The sequence below is a fragment of the Lissotriton vulgaris genome, chromosome 1_1, assembly GCF_964263255.1.
Source record: "Lissotriton vulgaris chromosome 1_1, aLisVul1.2, whole genome shotgun sequence".
Lineage (NCBI taxonomy): Eukaryota > Metazoa > Chordata > Amphibia > Caudata > Salamandridae > Lissotriton > Lissotriton vulgaris.
Genome location: NC_141685.1, coordinates 1,046,755,534 through 1,046,775,474, shown reverse-complemented (window position 1 = coordinate 1,046,775,474; position 19,941 = coordinate 1,046,755,534). Strand labels below are relative to the sequence as shown.

Below are 19,941 nucleotides of genomic sequence, written 5' to 3'. Positions count from 1 at the left end.
AGATGAAACAAATGAGGGAGCTACCCGCCTTATTAGAAGCAAGCTGAGGTGAGTATCACCAAGTGTGAGAAAGTGGCTCTATATATGCTGGACAATAATGCAGTACAGTGTGTATAGAGTCCACAAACCCAAAGGTATAACAGAGGTAAAGTCAGAACTGACCTTACTCTCCAAAATGGTAGCTTGGTCGAGCAGTAAGGCAGTACCAGAGGACAGTGTAAAGCATTTGTTGTCCACACTCAGTGAGCAAAAGGTTTTACACACTCAAGAACTGAACTCCAGGCCAATTGTTATTATATCCTCAGATATAGTTGTTTTATTTTTAGAACCAACAGGTATAAAAATATACTTTTCAAGTTATGAATACCCTCATGTAAATACTTTGCAGAGGAGCAATAAAGTTTTTGCACACAACAATTACATGATAGCTAGTAAGCAACACAGTTCTGAAACACACGCTAGCATTGAGCTCAATGGGTTTTTCACAGGTAAGTACAGTTGATTACGTTATGGATTACTTTGTTAGTTCCAGGACTAGATCTTAGATTCAGTCCTGGGTCTAAGCTGAAACCAGATTAGCAAAAACGTTTTAGTTACTGTGATGAATTTTCCTGAATATAAAGCTGTTTTAAAAGTTCACACTTAGAAACTTTTCAAGGTAATTCTGACAATGTTATTCAATGGGAGGAAATTCAGGTTACAGGTAAAGTACGTTTGCGTTACTTTTGTAACCCAGCACTTGTCTCCTAGGGCCAGTACTGGGGGCTTAACTCAAAACAGGTAGGTAATTGTGTTTCAGTATTTCGTACTATTTTTAAAGAATATTTGCGGTTTTCAAAAGTAGACACTTAGAAGAAATTTCATAGAAAAGCAGACAATGGGTTCCTGTAGAGAAAATACAAGTTACTAGTAAGCCCGCTAGGGATTACTTTTGCGGTTCGGTACTGGGCTGAAAGGTACAGTACTGGCTTCTCTCCTGATCACAGGGGAGTACTTTCGAATTAAGACTTTGGCTGATTTTATAGGAATATTTTCATTTTTAAAAACTGCACACATGGAAAATTTTCGAGTCAAAATGGGCCAATGTTATCCAATAGTAGGTGAGTGAGTTACCGGTTTCCAGGCGAGTACTTGGTTGCTGAAGTTAGGGTTCTGGGCATAGACTCAGGGGTCCCCCAGGGACAGGTGAGTACAGTTTGTTCAGTCCCAGCGGCACAGGGGCGGCCGGGTGCAGAGGTAGGTAGGCCCAATGTTATCCAAAGAGGGAAAGGGGCCTTCGGTTGGTGGCTGCTGGCTAGCAGGCCACGCGGCTCTAGGAGCTGGGCTCCTGGTCACTTGCTCAGGACCAGTGGGGGGGGGGGGGGGGGGGGGGGGGGGGAGTATGATAGGGCAAAGAGGTCAAAGCCAGCGGCACTCGAGCGGCTAGGTGCAGGGTGCTTTTGAGCCATTGGGCGCTCAATGTTATCCAATGAGGATCTTGAAAGAGGAACAAAGGCTGCAGGCTCGGGGACGGTGACTCTCCAGGGGCGACCAGCACTTCAAGAGGTAAGTTGGGATGATGGAGCACAGGTAGGTACCCCAAAGGGAGGCACAGGGGGCCGCGGGGCTCCGGGTGCAGGGGTGTCTTTGGGGGTCGGAAAAGCTTACCTTCGGCTGGTTGCGGTTGGTGGTGACCCCTGGTTCTGAGTCTGCAGGCGTCGGCTGGTTCGTCGAGGAGGGTCTTTGGGCACTGGACTTCGGGTCCCAGTCGCCGGGGGGGATGTCCTCGTGGTCTTGGTTCGGGTTGGCCTGGCGGCCCGGCCCGGGCTCGGCTGGTGAAGAGTGGGCTGGGGCGGAGCTTCCTGGTGAGCACCAGGTGGGGTGTTGTAGCAGAGCCTCTGCTGATGGGAGTCCCAATCTTCCAGAGGGTCAAGGCAGGCAGGTCCTCTGGGTGTCCCAAGGTTACTGTCCGCGGAGGTCACCAGGATTAGGCAGGAGCAGGTTCCAGGATCAACAGGCCGGTAGGGCTGGGGCCAAATCAGTTGTTGTTGTCCTGTTAGCAGCTGCGCGGCGGGTCTTCTTCTTCTTGATCTTCTTTCTTCTTTTGATACCGGGATCTGAGGAAGGAAGGTTCAGGGAGCCCCTAAATACTAAATTATGGGGCGTTACAGGTAGGGCAAGGGCAGGGACCAATGTGTTCCTGTCCTGGGGTGAGGACACCCCCTAGCCTGCTCCTCTCCTGTGGGAGGGGGCAGGAGCCTAGCTGGGATTGGGCAGGACTCCCCATCTACAAGATGGCCAGAGCCCAGGGTCGTGCTTCACCTCGCCTCCTCCACCTGAGGGGTGGAGTTGGCAAAGGTTGGCCCACCCTCCTTCCTGACGTAGTTTTTCCCGCCAGTCTTCCTGCCAGAGTGGGGGTGGAACAGGTGGGGGGGCCAGTTGCTGGGTACAGAAAATGGCCTGGAGAAGCTCTCAGAGGCGGTATGCCTTTGAAGCTTGTTCATGTTCTTCCTGGGGGAGGAGACATAGCACCTCGCCCAGGATGTGCATTGTTGCAGGCCCAGGAGAGCGGGGGATCTCCACCCAGGGGTCCAGCAACATGTCTGCTGTGTGGCAGCCTCTGCAGCCACTCAGCCCAGACGTGGATTGTAGGTTCGGGTTTTGGATGGCATCTCTAAGATGCCCTATCGTGCATTTTACATTAAATCCCACACTGGCATCAGTGCAGGTTTAATGTGCTGAGAAGTTTGGTAACAAACTTGTCAGTCATCAGTGAGAACATTATGGTGCTGTGGAGTTCGTAAATGACAACCTCCCAGCACCATATACTCTTAAATGGCAGCACAGCACTTACAGTGCCCAGGAATGGCCCTGGGTACTGTAGGGGCACAGGGCTCATGCACCTGTCCCCTCACCTCTGGCTTAGGGCCCCCAGCTAGAGGGGTGACTGAAGTATGCCAGGGCAGTGGGTTCTGTGGGCATGGCACACAGGGATATGTGCCATGTCGACTCTAGTTTTAGTTATGTACTTAGGCACTCCGCCTGCAAAGGCAGTGTGTGGGTGCCAGGGTACAGGGCTCCTGGGAATGGCACAATAAGTGCTGCAGCCCTCATGGGTATTCTCTGGTCACCATGCCCTGGGTACCTAGGGTACCATTTACTAGGGGCTGTCAGGTGGCCAAGATGCCAATTGGGTATTTTGTTTAGCATAGCTTTTCTTTTTAGGGCAGGAACACAGGCCCTGGGTACCTGATTGGCAGGGACACAGGGCACACTCAGTCAAAGCACATCAGCAGTTCAAAAAAAAGTGGGGGCATACCAAGACAAGAAAGATGGCACTTTCTCACACCAAGTAATTCACATAGAACAGCAAAGCCCGAATTTAGCAGCAAGGCTATGAGGCCTGAGCTTCAAACTAGTTTGGGACTTAAAGTGTGTCTCAGACGATAAAACAGTGGAAAGATAAATCTACAAAATTAAGGTAATGAAGTAAGCAGCAGCAATAACGCCATAAGGGCAAAGAGCCCCCTGGGGGAAGACCATGGGTAGAGCACATCAACACAGATTCTAATCAAGCCGTAACGATGATACCGGAGCAACACCAAGAGAAATCTCTGAAACTGCCCAGACAGAGAGTTGGCTGCCACTAGGCCATTTCTCACCACAGGTTGACTGTAACGTCACTCATTTGCTTGCTTTTTGCTCATTAGCTTGTGTGGACTTTCCTTCCACTTCTTGTGTTTGTCACTTCCCTGGATTACGGCCTCATTGCATGTGCCCTTCCACTGTTTAATTTTCAAGAATTAATGTCATCTTTTTGATTTAGGACTCTATAAGTGCATGCTTTCCAGCTGTCTCTCTTCTCTTCCCACCTCCACAGTGCTCTATGTTGCTCTCTCTCGCTAGTATGCTTTTCCCCTTCCACAATGTGCGTGCCTCCATGTGTTTTCTCCCCAATGCACTATTACTCGCGAGCTTCTCCCCTCAGCTCCAGATTGCTCTATCACCCATGTGTTTCACTTCTACGTAGCTGTCTCTCCATGTCCTGGCTCTACATGCTTCTCCTACCTCTACTTTTTAATTTTTTTAAACCGTCCCACAGCTTCTCTTTTACTTCATCTAGAACTCCTTGCTATTCCTCTATCCACCCACCCGCCGACCGTCGAGGAGACAAGCCTGAGCACACAATTCACTTCCAAAGACTGCACAGAAGGGATAATACCAGTACTTCGAGTCAAGTTTGGATTAGCCCACTGCTTAGTATTGGTTAGTTTTCTTATCAATCTCATGTTCATGCTTCATATTCAATGGCTATATCTGTTGCTTCCCATTCCCAGTCTCTTGTTTTAGGTTCTTTATTTTTTCAGTAATCTTTTTTGAGGAGTCAGCAGCTGAAATGTGTTTCGAGTGTGCTCTTTTCTGGAAAAAATGCGTTAACACAGTTTTTGTATTTGTTTTATTTAATGTTTCAAGATGGGCATTTGCAATCTGGAGCAATGAGAAACAAAAAACTAATTAACTGCCACTTAATCGACGCATGGGTCATATACATAATTGCGCCTTTTTACCCTATTATTGTAGATGCTGTTCAGCACTGGCAATCAGTTTTATTGTGTTTTTGCTGATGCTGAACAGCAGCAATCAAAGCCACTGGCAATAATTCAGAAATTCAAGGAGTCAAAATTGGCAACGAAACATACAATTCAACTTTGTATGTGGGTAACATCCAGACTGCACTCATAGAGCAGTCCAACCACAGCTTATGCAGGAATTGGACAAATACGCGGAAATCTCAGGGTTCCAAGTGAAGCTGCAAAAATCTCAAGTGCTGTCAGTACCATTAGACACGCTAAATAAAATAAAGGCCCATTTTCCTCTTCAGCAAGTCATTCAGATATACCTAAATATTCGGGCATTTGCATTACACATGTATGAGTTCCACTAGCAGCTGCAAACTGTACCCCAATCCTACAAACTATTAGGACACAATTACAATCATGGATTAGAGTGAGCTTTCCTGTTTGGGATGCACAACAGTGGAGAAAATTACAATATAACCCAAAATTATATCCTTCTTTCAAACTATCCTTTCCCACATACAAGTACACTGATTAAACAACCATAAAGTTCACTAGAGAACTTTATTCTGGCATGGAAGCAACCATGGTTTGTTGAAGTAAGATGGCTGTACCATCGAAAGAGGGAAGATTGGTTCTTCTCGATATTCTAACACAGTGGTTCTTAACCTTTTGACTTTTGAGGGACCCCACTTAATCATTACTGGAACACTGCGACCTGCACTGAATCATTATTGGAATCCGGGAACCCCCAATGAGTAATTACTGGAAGATCGGGACCCTGGCCTATGCATTTTCGATCATTTAATCTGCAAAACAATACATAAATCAAACAAATATAAAAATGATTAAATGTTTTAAATTAATGGGAAGTATGGAGCTTTTCTAAAGTCAGTTGAGGCTACTCATCGCCCACACTGTATTCAGTTTGATGCACTTGCACTGCTCTCATTAATCAATCTGAAGATACTAACTTAATTTTTAGAGTTCAATTTCAAATTCCCTCACAATAACGGAATGTTTTAAAAAGTTCAACTGTGCATTTTGCTTCTGTATTTATATACACTTTGTTAATATGTTAATATAAGTACATTTTATACGTAGTTGCGGACCCCATGAGGAGGATTCTCAGACTCCCCCTCAGGGGTCCCCAGACCACAGGTAAAGAACCACTGTTCTAAAGTATTACCAAACCACCCAGCTCCATTTTGAGGGGAAATGAGGAACAGACATAAGAAGAAACAATGCTTTCGGCACTGATCAGGTAAAAGTGGAAGGAACATACGGAAAGTCCTCTGGTAGGACAGAAATCGCAGGCCATGTGGATGGTATTCATTAACTCCCACCAAAAAGTATGAGACAAGGCAGTAACCCCTACAGGACCCAGTTAGTTCTCCTTCCCATTTAAGTATATAATTGAGAACATCTTCTACTGCAGTAAACCCTCAGCCTTATGAGGTGTGTACAAAAGGCAAATGTACAAGATTGTAAGATCTGTTAAATTCAGATCACTTCAATGCCATTTGACTTGAAATCCCATAAAAGAAGAGGTATCGCTGCTGGCAGATTCACCAATGGGCCCTTAAGATCTCGAACCAACTGCATGCAGACACTTGATGAGATTTGAGAGATGGCTAGTACTCAAGGATGATGAAACTATTTTCAGACACACATGAACTACTCCTTAAAACTAAAGTGGCCAGAAAGTCACTAAAGCAATTGCGATGGAAGGGGGAACATCGTTTACGACGCGGTTTTTACACCGCAATGCCTTTACCCCGCAGCTATTACAAAGCAAGTCGTTACTACGACTTGCGCTGGATGGCGCTGTGGGATAAGGAATCTTGCAATTTTATATTCCAACACCTTCCCTACTGTTACGGGGACTGGTGTTGGAATATAAAATTATAAGATTCCTAAATCCACGCCCTACAACGCGTAAGACTTGCGTGGTAAAGGCATGCGTTGTTACAACATACGTTGTAACAACGTACATCCGATGGAAGAAATACCTAAGCCAGAACATATCTGGAAAAGAATGGGAGCAAACATACACCAGAGTTCAAAATACTGCACAGAGCTGGCCAGCAAGAGAAGCCAAGGTCAAACTAACCATGTACTGACCCCCCAGTTAAGGAATATGCTACTTACCAGTATGCATCTGTTCTTGGCATGTAGGGCTGCTGACATTCATATCTTGTGCATAGATCGCCGCCTAGTGTTGGGTCCAGATGATTGCACCTTGTTGTCCTGAAAGAGTCTTCGAAGTATCACGAGATAGGTGACTCCTCGCCTGGACTACAGTGCGCATGGGCATCTTCTCCATCCTCAGATTGTTTTTCGCCATTGTGGCAGAGATTGAGTATAGCAAAGTAAGAGATTGCCATGCAAAAGAGAATACTGTAAGAGAGAATACTGCAGCTGCAACAGGCACGGGGGAGGAGAGTGGGCGATATGAATGTCAGCAGCCCTACATGCCAAGAACAGATGCATACTGGTAAGTAGCATATTCCGTTCGAGGCATGTGGGCTGCTGAATTCATATCTTGTGCATAGACTGTATAGCAGTATCTCCTCTAGCGGTGGTCACCTGTACCAGCTGCAGCAGTCTGAAAAAGAGTTTTAAGGACAGCCTGGCCTACAGCAGCTTGCTGCTCTGATTGCACGTCTACACAATAGTGTTTAGTGAAAGTGTGTATGGTAGACCATGTAGCTGCCCTACATATGTCTTAAAGGGGGATATTCCCCAAGAAAGCCATGGATGCCCCCATTTTACGCGTAGAGTGTGCTCTTGGGGGAACTGTTAGAGTGTGTTTAGCTTTTTTATAGCATACTTGAATGCATTTAATTATCCATCTGGCTATTCCAAATTTTGAGATGGGATTACCTTTATGTTGCGATGAAAAAGCAACAAACAGCTGCTTTGTTTTTCGAAATGATTTAGTCCTGTCAACATAATATAGCAGAGCTCTCCTTACATCTAGTGTGTGTAGGGCTCTTTCAGCTACTGACTGGGTTTTGGAAGAAAACTGGCAGTTCTATTGATTGATTGATATGGAAAGTGGATATGACTTTTGGCATAAACTTAGGGTTGGTCGTAAGTACTACCCTATTTGCGTGTACTTGCATGAAGGGTTCTTGAATTGTTAGTGCCTGAAGCTCACTTACTCGCCTGAGGGAGGTAACGGCAATCAAGAATGCCACCTTCCATGTTAGAAATTGCAATTCACATGAGTGGAGTGGTTCGAAAGGAGGTCCCGTAAGTCTGGTAAGTACTAAATTCAAGTTCCAGACTGGTGAAGGTGGGTGCTTTGGAGGGATTATCCTTTTAAGACCCTCCATAAAAGCCTTGATTGGTGGTACCCTAAACAGGGAAAGGTGTTGCCTGTTTTGGAGATATGCTGCTATAGCAGCAAGATGTAGCCTTATAGAAGAGTATGCTAGATTGCATCTTTGAAGATGCAAGAGGTAACAGATAATGTTTTGGATGGAAGCATCTAATGGATTGATTTGGTTATTGTTGCAATAAATTACAAATCCTTTCCATTTAGCTGCATAGCATGCTCTAGTAGTTGGCTGTCTTGCCTCCTTGATAATATTCATGCAATCAGGAGGTAAGTTAAGGTATCCGAACTCTAAGACCTCAGGAGTCAGATCGCTAGGTTCATCTGATTGGGATCTGGGTGTTTGATTTCTCCATGGTTCTGAGTTAAAAGATGGGGCGAGAGGCGCAGTTTTTGAAGGGGAACTACTGAAAGTTCCAGGAACGTTGTGTACCATGGCTGTCTTGCCCATGTGGGGGCAACCAGGATCATTGTGAGTGACTGCTGACGTAGTTTGCGTGCTACCAGCGGAATCAGTGGAGCTGGTGGAAAAGCGTACACAAATTTGCATGACCAGTTCATCCATATCGCATTGCCCTGTGACAACGGATGTGGGAACCTGGCGGCAAAGTACTGGCATTTTGAGTTTTCGTTTGTGGCAAACAGATCTATTTCTGGGTGCCCCCATTTCTGGAAGAATGGTTGGAGAACTTGGGGGTGAATCTCCCATTTGTGTAGCTGTTGGCTGTGTCTGCTTAGCAGATCCGCTACTTGATTGTCTTTCCTTGGCAGGTATTCTGCTAGGAGAAAAATGTTTCTTGGAATTGTCCACCTCCATATGCTCTGTGCTAAGTGGGACAGCTGTGGAGAGTGTGTTCCTCCTTGTTTCTGGATGTAGTACATGGCTGTCATGTTGTCCGTCCGGATCAACACAGCCTTTTTGTACAAGTATTTATGGAATGCTTTTAGTGCCAGAAATATTGCTAGCAACTCTAGTTGGTTGATATGCAATTTCCTTTGTTTGATTGTCCAGAGCCCTTGGACTGTGTATTGAAGTAAGTGGGCTCCCCAACCTGTCAGTGATGCGCCGCTGTTAGTACTAGTTGTGGAACCGGCTCTTGGAACAGTCGCCCCTTGGAAAGGTTTTGTGGGTTCCACCACTGCAGAGAGTTGTAAGCGCGACTGTCTACCAACACTAGGTCCTTCAGTTGTCCTTTAGCTTGGTTCCACTGACGTGCTAGGCATTCCTGCAGTGGACGCATTTGAAGTCGGGCATGAGGGACAATGAATATGCAGGAGGACATCATGCCTATGAGCTGCATGAACACTCGAGCTGGCAAATAGTGTTGTGGCTGAAATCGTCTGCATGTTGGCTATCCTGGCTTAATTTGGATATGCCTTTGCTACTGAGGTATCTATTGTAGCTCCCAGATATTGCTGTATGTGGGAGGGTTGTAGATGCGATTTTGGGTACTTTATGGAAAAACCCAGGCTGTGTAGCAGCTGGAGTGTCTGAGACGTATGGCTTGCACACTGCGCATTCGAGTTTGCTTTTATGAGCCAATCGTCCAGGTATGGAAACACGTGGGTGTGTTGCAGCTACTACCGCTAAACATTTTGTGAATACTCTAGGGGCTGTGGTTTCCCCGAAGGGGAGAACCTTGAAGTGATATTGTTGACCTTCTATTGTGAACCTGAGGTATTTCCTGTGAGCTGGATGTAAAGATATGTGAAAATGTGCGTCCTTGTGTTCTAATGTTGCTAGGAAGTCGCCTTGCTGGAGTAACAGGAGTACCTGTTGTAGAGTGATCATATGGAAGTGCTCCGAGAGTATGTATTGGTTCAGCGGTCAGAGGTCCAATATTGGTCTGAGGGACCCGTCCTTCTTGGGAATAAGGAAGTATAGTGAGTATACTCATGTCCCCTGGTGTTGAATAGGGACTGCCTCTTGTTGTAACAGGGTGATGTGTTCTTTGGACATAGGACAGTGTTTGGATGGTATGTTGGGTGGAGTAGAAGTGAGTTCCAGGCAATAATCATACTGGAGAATTTGTCTCACCCACCTCTCTGTGGTAATTGCGTTCCAGACTGGTAGGAATTGTTTGACTCTGCCTCCGACTGGTGTTAGATGGTCTGGAGGGAGTGTGATGAAGTCACTGTTTGGTGGCCGTGGAGGCTCTGGTGTTATTGCCGCCACGTCCTCTGCCCTTGTTATTATTGCCCCTATAACCTCCCCTGTTATAGCCTTTGTTAAAGGAACTTTGGGTGTTGCCTTTATATGTAGAGGAAGTCTGTGAGGTGTTGCCTCGTGCGGTGCCTCTGTAGGAGGAGCGACAAAAGGAACCTCTGTGTTGTTGAAACTGCAGCGCGCCCATAGATTTTGCAGTTTCGGTATCTTTTTTCATTTTATCTAAAATGGTATCTACTGCAGGGCCAAACAGGAAGTCTTGATTAACTGGTTGGTTGAGGATGGTGGATTGAACCTCATTCTTATAACCAGAGACGCGTAGCCAGGCGTGTCTGCGTAGTAATACGCTAGTATTAATGGACCTGGCTTCCGTGTCGGCTGCTTCAAGCGCACATTTAATGGGCGCATTGGTGATAAATTTGCCATCTTGTATGAGGTCGTTAGCTTGAGCTTTGTAAGGTTCTGGCAGGTGTTGCAGTAAACTCTCAAGCTGGTCATAGTGTGCTCTATCGTAGCGAGCTAGTAGAGCCTGTGTATTTGTAATTCTCCATGAATTAGAAGGCTGTGAGGCTACCCTTTTGCCTGAAGCTTCCAATATCTTAGACTCCTTGTCAGGAGGTGGAGCATCTCCTGTTGTTTGCGAGTTAGCTCTTTTCCGAGCCTTTGCTACTACCAGTGAGTCTAAAGGCAACTGGCCTTTAATGTAAGCAGGGTCTGTAGGGGCCGCCTTATATTTCTTTTCAATCCTGGGATTTAGTACACATGCTCTGCCTGGATCTTTAAATATATCTGGTGCGTGTTTTAGTACCCCTTTCAGCATAGGAAGTGTCCTGAATTTTTCTCAGAGGTAGGAAAAGTGTCAAATAGAAAATCTTCTTCTATTGGGTCAGTGTGCATGTCGGCGTTATGCCATTTTGCTGCCCTATCTAGCAGTTGGTTAAACACAATGGTGTCGTCGGTAGGCAACGGCTTAGTAGGGTATGGGGAGGTGTCAGGGATGGGTTGTGTATCATATGGATCATTCTGATCCTCCCATGTGTCATCCTGTGGATGTGGATCCTCTGGCTCGTTAAAATCATCTTGAGGATCTTCCCCCATGTTATTCTCATCATTATAGTCTGAATGTGTAGGGGAGTAGGGCACACAAGGCATATTGGGATAGAAAGGAGGAGGAGTAAAAGGCCTAAAGGGAGAAGTCTTGAAGTGCTTTTTCTTTGGAGGAACAGGGGAAGGAGTGTCTGCGTCCAATGGTCTCTTCTTTCGGTAATAAACTGTAACTTTGTCAGTCTCAGGGTTTATATACAGTTTAGATTGTTCCTCTGATTCCGGATCGGGATGGAAGAGTTCTTCTTCCACTGTCCGTGTCTTTGGCGCCGATGTTTTTAGCTTATTGACTTGTTTGTGAATTTTTGGCTCGAGGGCCTTTGGCTGTGGAGTCTTTTTCGGCTCGACTGGTGCTTTGGGGGTCTTTTGTTGGTTTAGCCGTCTTTTTCTGCTCGCCGACTTTATTTGGGTCGACGACCTGTTTCGCATCGACCGGAGCTTTTGGTTCGATACGCTTCTTATGCTCGACGGCTTTCTTAGGCTCAATGTTTTTTGTCGACTCAGTAACTTTTTTCGGTTCAATGGGTTTCGTGGTGTGATCTTGTTTGTGTTGATCCACACTCTTTTTAAGATCGACGGCCTTCTTTGGGTCGTGTGTTCCTTTTGGATCGACGACCCGCTTTGGTTCGAATCTTTTCTCCGGCTCGATAGCCTTTGACTCGATAATCTTTTTTGGTTGGGCGACCTTCTTTGGTTCGACCGCCTTCTTCGGCTCGACGACTTTTGGCCCGACACCATTCTTCCGTTCAACGACCTTTGGCTTTACGGTCTTCTTCGGTTTGACGACCTTTGGTTCGACGACCCTCTTGGGTTCGACAACCTTCTTGGGGAGAATGTTACTTGGACCTGGGCTATCGGAAGGCTTTGTTTTTGGCTTCGGAGCCAAGCCGGAAGGCGGGGCTTCTGAAGGAGTTTGTTAATCTCGGCTAAGGCCTTTAGGCGATGCTTCGACCAGAGCCTTCGGTTTCGGGATAAGCGGCGTTGGGGGCTGTGTACTCACGGTTTGCCCCGGCGGGATCTGGTCATCAGAGTCCGACTGGTCCTCGACAGTGACGATCTCTAGATCAGAGTCCGCCGCTTCTGGGAGTTCTTGTTCATCGTCGAAGATGTTCTCTGGTTCCGATCCCGGTCGCTGCATCTCTTGCCTAGCGGCCCGTCGAATCCGGATGGTCTTCTTCGAACGGAATTGGGCACAAGCTGGGCAATTTTCTTCGTTGTGCTCCAGTGATAAGCACTTGTTGCATACTGTATGTTTGTCAGTATGCGGGAATTTGGAGTGGCATTGTGGGCACCTTTTGAACGGGCTCCTTTCCATCGAAAGGCCCAACGGCCCGCGTCAACGACCGGATCAAGATGGAAAGTTTGGTCGAGTCAAGAAGTACAGAGCGAGAACAATACAGTCGCAGTCAAAGTCCTTTTGGCCTTTTAAAGAACTTTAGTTTCGGTTCCGAAGTTGGAGTAGAGGAATAACATCCGAACCCAATGGCGGAAAAAAACAATCTGAGGATGGAGAAGATGCCCATGCGCACTGTAGTCCAGGGGAGGAGTCACCTATCTCGTGATACTTCGAAGACTCTTCCAGGACAACAAGGTGCAATCATCCGGATCAAACACTAGGCCGCGATCTATGCACAAGATATGAATTCAGCAGCCCACATGCCTCAAACAGCTAATTAACTGGACACTAATAACTTGGTAAGATGCTGATGCTGATGAGATTGTGGAGACAGGGACACTGACCCATTTGCTGTGGAGATGCCTTAAACTCAAAGTGTATTGGGGAGAAGCCCTAGATTATGATATATTGCTTACGAGCCTACTCGGATTTCTGTCACACATGTTGCTGGGTCTGCCTATCGACTCACCTATCCGTTATTATCAAAATGGGGAAACAGATATCAATGGCCCTGCACTCCGAAAGAATGCCCATTGCAGCCCTATTAGCCAAAACATTCATTGTAGACATCCCACGGATGGCTACAATGAATGTGGGATACAATGAAAACAGAAACATTTGCCCGTGATTACTAGGACAGCGAAAACCTTCAGGGCACTTTGGGGATTTTCTAGTCAGCGAGTACATTGAGCTCTCTATACTAAATTCCTTTTGGAGTTGCTAATAGCGCCTCAACAAAGGTCACAACTGAGATATGCCCTGAGCTCAGGACTAACAAATTATAAAACTGATGTTGGGGAGGTAGAAGGGTTCTTAAAGTATAAAGGAATTTCGATTAGGGTGTTCCTATGTAGGTGCGAAAGCCTTTGGGTTGCAGCATTTAAAAAAAAAACGTTTTCATCTTGTTTGCATATGACATGTAAACAGAATATGCAAATTTGATCCATAAAGTGATCACAAGAATTCTGCTGCCACCTAGACCACTGGAGGTTAGGGATATGTGAACCTCTGACAGGTTGTGTAATACAGAAGACGAAGCCTTTGTGGAAAGTAGGTACCATCTTCCTGCATCACATAATATTTCCCCCTTACCAAGAAGGAACTAAATGTTCACCTGGCCTGAATCTGACAACCTACCATACACAAAACCTTCTTCAAGTTCTTAGGTTTCTTAGGAAATTAAGTACTACTTGCACCTTAACAGATACACCTTCACACCAGATGGAATGTGGAAAGGCACCAACAAAAGCCGAAGATGTCACTGATGATGCTGCCAACATTGACAAAAAGGACACAGTCTTATCACACACACCTTTCACCTTCTGTAAATTACTTCATGAGGCGGCGGCTCTTGAGGTCACTGATTAAGATGTTCAATTTGATGAGGGCTTTATGGATAGAGGAATAATGGTTGAAGTGGCAGTGTTTGTCTGTGGTTTCCCCCATTAACAAGGATGCCTTGTTTATGAGGCAGCAGCTGATGAGCACCTTGCATATTTAGGTAGCAGACGATGCATGTTTAGGTTTCATTTAATGATGACAGAGCACACTTGTCAACAGGGAAGGGCACGATTTCCATAGAGATTGCCACCTGTTTGTTCAGAAATTCACATTCACAGTGGAGAAGTGTGGCTCAATGGTTAGAGAGGCAGACCCTGATGCAGATGTCTAGCCCGGGACCAGGGTTCAATTCCCCGCCTCGGTGGGTCTTGGGCTCAAAATTCCACTGACTTGATAATTCTCGCCTCGGTGCCTATTCCAATCATTGAGTCCCACTCTGCAACTTTGGGCAATAGCTTGCTTAATCTCCATAACGGCCCCCACAACGCTAAGGATGCCTGGCCTCCACCTTGGGGGTGCCCAGGAGTGGACGCCTCACAGGGAAAGCCAGGATGGGTTCCACAGCGGTATTCGTACAAGAGCCTTGAGACCCTTGCGGGTGAGTAGTGCGCTATACAAGTATCAATTTACATTTACATTTGATCTCTAGTAGCTAGCGCATAACTTTCCTTACAATTTTTCACATTTTTTAAAAGTAGGAGGTGACCTCCTGACAGACTCCATTCCCAATAAAACGGCATCTCTAAGGGCAATACATAGTACGTTTTTGACTAAACTGGTCTGGCTGATGTTGCAATGCTGATGTTTATGGTGCAAAAGCATTCTAGACGGTGATCTGCCTCTTGTTAGGGGGCAAGCAATGCAGGGTTTAAATATTCAGCAATGTCTAGTACGAAGGTGTGATGTAATGAAAATGCAGATCATAAGAACCTCTCTTGGTCCAGCTACCAGAGACATCTCCTGTGGGATTCAGAAAGCTGAAGTTGGGCGAGGCAGAATTCCCAGTAAGAAAAGAGATTAAGTAAAAGGTCTTTCATTTCTAACAGCTTCAGTGCACAGCAAATTAGAACTGTTTCAAACTTCAGATGTTGGTAGAAGCAGCGTGAATGCAGGGACAACAGAACAGAGTCGGAGGATACGGAGTACAAAGGAAAATCTGAGAAGTGGAGACCTCTACTGTCTGTGCAAAGACCAATCCAACTTTTTGGTGGCATGAGGTGGATAGGCTACAGAGACTCCTATATTATATATATTGTTTTAACACTACTATGTATAGCGTTTTGCTGTATGCTGCCAACTTGGCAATGAAGAATAATCCAAAGCATCTCAATATTTGAACAATCCAATGATGGCTAACTAGGTGCCTCTATTGTCAATTATCCATTCCCATTTTGACACAGTGATTGCCCCAAACAACTCACTACGTACACCAGCTACTATTACCTTGCCTGCTCCAACTTGAGGGAAACAAAGTGGCTAATGAATCATGTGATAAAGAGGGTATTTACATTTGTGAAAGGCTCAAGTCATACACCTTAGAAACTCTCAAACACCCTTCCCCAGCTATTTTGTTCCATATCCCCCCAGCTATGTTGTCCCATACCTGAATGGATGATCATGTGTCGGCCCAGGTGATTTGAGAGGTAGAACTTCTTGCCGCAGCCTGGGTGGGGACAGACCTTGGTCCTTCCTTTGCGGTGTACAAGATTGACATGATTCTGTGAAAAAGAAAGATCTCACAAGTCAGTGCTCACTGCAGAATGCAAAGCAGTAAGAAACGGTATCTGTGTATAACTGGCACCAAAACCTTGACACACACAGAACCAAGGGAAAATTCGGACCATGCTAAAGAGCGCACCTTATGCCCTTCTGCTGCCTGGCAGAAGTGATGACAGACACAAGTCAGAGGATCTGTAGTTTGTCTCTTCATTCATACAGAAAGGATAAGTTACCTGTAATCCTAGTTCTCTTCCAGGGTTATCCTCATCAAAGTCATAAACACTGAATATTCCCGCCCATGTGCGGGGACCCCGGAAACAATATAAAATTATATATGGAAATCACATATATCTAGCTCCACATATATGTATGTACATATATCATTTTTTCTCACACCAATGCAGCCCCAAAACTGAGGCTAAACAATGTAATTACCCATACATAGACTGTATTTGCAAGCATATAAAAACACATTAGATCAAATAGCACTTGAACTCTGTTTTAATTAGCAAAACACTCACAAATCCTGAAAATTGCTAATGAATAGACATTGTTAGCCCACAGGCTGCATTGTAAAGCAATAGCATAGAACATGAAAGCATTTTCAACAAAAACTGGCACTGTGCCTTTAAGGCAGCCATGACCCCTGGCTTCCCATCATGCCTCAGGGGTGACAGTTATGTCAGTTGTTCTTTGCATAACCCTGAAAGTCAGGGCTCAATAATAAACTATAAACACTTTGAAAACGTCTCATTTACCTGGGGAGGCGGGTGGGTTGCTTATGACTTTGATGAGGATACCCCTGGAAGAGAACTAGGATTACAGGTAAGTAACGTATCATTCACTTCCAGGGGATCCTCATCAATAGTCATAAGCACTGAATAGAATAGCAAGCCCATCAACCACCTGCAGGTAAATGAGAAACACATGACCCAACCATAGATTGTAACAGCCGAAAATCCGCCGTTAAACAGATTCCGCAAGAAGGCCTCGCCTACCTGGGTATCTGCTCTAGTCTCTGAATCTAGACAGTAATGTCTGGTAAATGTATGGACGGACCTCCATATCGCCGCCTTACAAATCTCAGACATGGGCACATTTTGAAGAAAAGCTGTAGTAGTCGCTTTCCCTCTGGTGGAATGTGTTTTGGGGGAAAACCACAGGGCCTTCTGCGCCAATAGGTAGGCAAGCCTGACACACGAAACTATCCACCTTGAGATGGAACGTTTCGAGGCTGCATAACATGATCTGATCGATCCATAGTTGACAGACCGTTGATCAGACTTACGTATAGATTTGGACCTATCAAGATAGAATTTTAAAACCCTTTTCAGGTCCAAATAATGCAAGGCCCTCTCAGCTGGTGTGGAGGGATTGGGAAAAATGGTGGGTAGAGAGATGGTCTGGTTTACATGGAAATCTGACACCACATTAGGTAGAAAAGAGGGATTTGTCCTTGTTGGACCTGCGATGGGCAAGCCCAGCACAAAGGGGGTAGCTTGGCTCAAGTGTCAAGGCAAGTGAAGGCTGTCGTGTTAAGCCGGCTTTGACCCAATAATATCTCCTTGTACAACCACCAAAAAGAAGGACACCACACCACTGTTGTAGAAAAATACGATTCCTTTATGTAAAAATTCTCTGTTGTGAATCGGGATCAATTGGGAAAGCACATTTACATTTCTTTTGGGTCACAATTTGCTGGGTTTCAATTTTGGAATAGATTCAATAAATAAGCTTAGGAGTACAGTTCATCAATAAATGAATGAATATCAGGAATAAATATTGTCAATAAATAGAATAAATATCGAGAATAAATATCTTTAATAAATAGCATAAATATCACTTTCTGTATAGCAGAATAAATACTGGTTCAGTTACAAGAACATCTACAGGTTCATTCTGGTATCGCTGCCACCAATTAAATACTTCAGGAACACTACATTTGCAAATACATTTCAGGTTGGAAAGATTACTCTTACAGTTTATGACGTTTTCACCATTAATGTACACAGGCTTCTCTGGGCACAACAGGGAGTGCTGGGACTCTTTAAGAATCACACGGGGGTTATGCGCGTATATCTAAAAGGCAAGGAAAGACAGTGAACACTTCATTTACACTCGGCTGCCACCGGGTTGAGATCTCTGTTTGCCGGTGGGGGTCTAAGCGCGCCTAGGGGTTTCTGTCACCGCTAGCACTCAGGCGGCACCAGTTCCAAGTCTTTAGACTGCCGAACGGGGCTGCCGAAGAGGTCACACAATCTTCGCGCTCAGTCAAGTAAATGCCGGTTCACAGTTCCTTTTTAACAGCGCTTCCCACCTGAAAAGATGGGCCCACCTCACATCGGCTGCAATCGAAAAGCGATTCAGTCGGGTTCAGCACTTCTCTCGCCAGCGACGGGTTCTCAGGGGCTCCACGGACCTCCCTCCGACTTCCTCAAACAGGGATGGTTCCCGCCCACAGCTACAGCCGCCGATTCACTGGGGAGGGGCAGAGACAGTAGTCCCGCCCAACGTAGGCCGGCCTTTCCCCGCCCCGGCGCACCACCTCACCTCAATCTGCGCAGGAAGCACTCTACGCCTGTGGAGCTCGGAGACGTCCGAGCTCCTCGCTGGAGGCGTCGGTCACACAAGGGGCACAGAGGACGGTCGCGGCGAACTTGCTCTCGCCTCGCGACCCAAGTCGGTCGAAATTCACCACCGGGGGGGCGGGGAAGGCACACGAAAACGGCCACAGTCTTTTGGGGGTGACGAGGCACTCGCTGGGCAGGCGATGTAGGCGCGAGGTCACCGCACACACGGCTGACTGGAACGCCAGTCAGGATCCACGCCAGTGACTCTTGCTTGCTCTACTGCCCGCGCTACCAGCTGCCTCAGGGGGTCAACAGGGCAGGTGTCAATCTGGTGTCAAGTCTGGAATCTCCTTCTTCACCTAGATCTGGAACATCATTATCCTATCTAGTCTTCAGGTCATCTAAAATGGCCGCCAGGGACTGGACCTTATATAGCCAGTGCCCTGAGGTGCTAGCTCGTGCCAGTAGGTTCTAGAACCTTCTTTGGGCTAGGCCAATGACATGGCACTTCTGGGTATTTGGGTCTCTAACAGCCACCATACTGGGGTTCTAGAGCAGCCATTTTGTGTACCTGAGGGAAATAAAGTAATTCCTGTCAGGAATGCGCGCCAAGTAAAAGAGCGCCAAAACCTTGAAAGGTCATGGTTCATGGAGGCTCCCAGGGGAGTCACTCACATGAGGGAAATGGATGGCCACCATTTTGAGGTCATTCATACAGGTTGCCAATCCCAGTCTATAATGTCACAGGGTCCTTGTGAATAGGTGCCAAAAACCTTGTGAACAACTGGGCGTCAAGGAGCATCTAGCCCCATGAAACAGCACACAAAAGGTCCTGGTAGACAAAGAAAAGCGACAAATTTTGGGAGGTACAGGGGAACAAAAGAAATCATAGTGGTGAGGGGACTCTCAGAAGCAGACGGGTCTAACACGCGTCCCCCTCAGCTGAAAGTGGGGAGAGCTACCCAACCCCTTGGGAGTTCTCAACACTAAGGCGGAAATACCTGGAGAGACCGTCTGCATTGGCGTGGTCAACTCCGGGTCGGTGTTCCACCCGAAAGTCCATTCCCTGTAGGGAGATAGACCACCTCAACAGTTTGGGGTTTTCCCCCTTCATCTGCATGAGCCAGCGAAGAGGTCGGTGGTCTGTCTGAACAAGGAAGTGCGAACCAAACAAGTATGGTCGCAGCTTCTTCAGTGCCCAGACCACCGCAAAGGCTTCCCGCTCAATGGCACTCCACCTCTGTTCCCGGGGAAGCAGTCTCCGTGACAGAAAGACCACGGGTTGATCCAGACCCTCCTCATTGAGTTGCGATAACACCGCCCCAATGCCAATGTCGGATGCATCTGTCTGGACAATGAATTCCTTGGTGAAGTCTGGAGCCTTCAAGATGGGAGCGTTACACAATGCTTGTTTCAGAGTATCGAAGGCTCGCTGACAAGCCTCCGTCCAGATGACTCTCCTGGGTTGCTTCTTGGTCGTGAGTTCAGTAAGGGGTGCCACGATAGTGCCATACCCCGTCACAAACCGTCTGTAGTAGCCTGTGAGGCCCAGGAGGGCTCAGACCTCAGTCTGGGTCTTGGGGGGTTTCCAGGCCATGATTGCCTCAATCTTCGCCTGAAGGGGCTGCACCTTTCCCCTGCCCACCAAGTGACCTAAGTACACTACCGACCCCTGTCCAATCTGACATTTGCTGGCCTTGATCGTCAAGCCAGCCCTTTCCAGGGTCTGGAGAACGGCCTGCAAG

General features: G+C 46.5%; 1 protein-coding gene across 4 annotated transcripts in view; it reads right to left on the bottom strand.

Annotated features, from left to right (window-relative positions):
• The window catches only part of ZNF653 (zinc finger protein 653), a 161,740-nt gene that overhangs the window by 48,771 nt on the left and 93,028 nt on the right, over positions 1-19,941 (bottom strand). For all 4 annotated transcript variants that reach the window (XM_086962640.1, XM_086962657.1, XM_086962649.1 and 1 more), the window contains exon 7: positions 15,511-15,625. In XM_086962640.1, the coding sequence (XP_086818766.1) occupies positions 15,511-15,625 (115 nt within the window). The remainder of the gene's footprint in view (positions 1-15,510; positions 15,626-19,941) is intronic.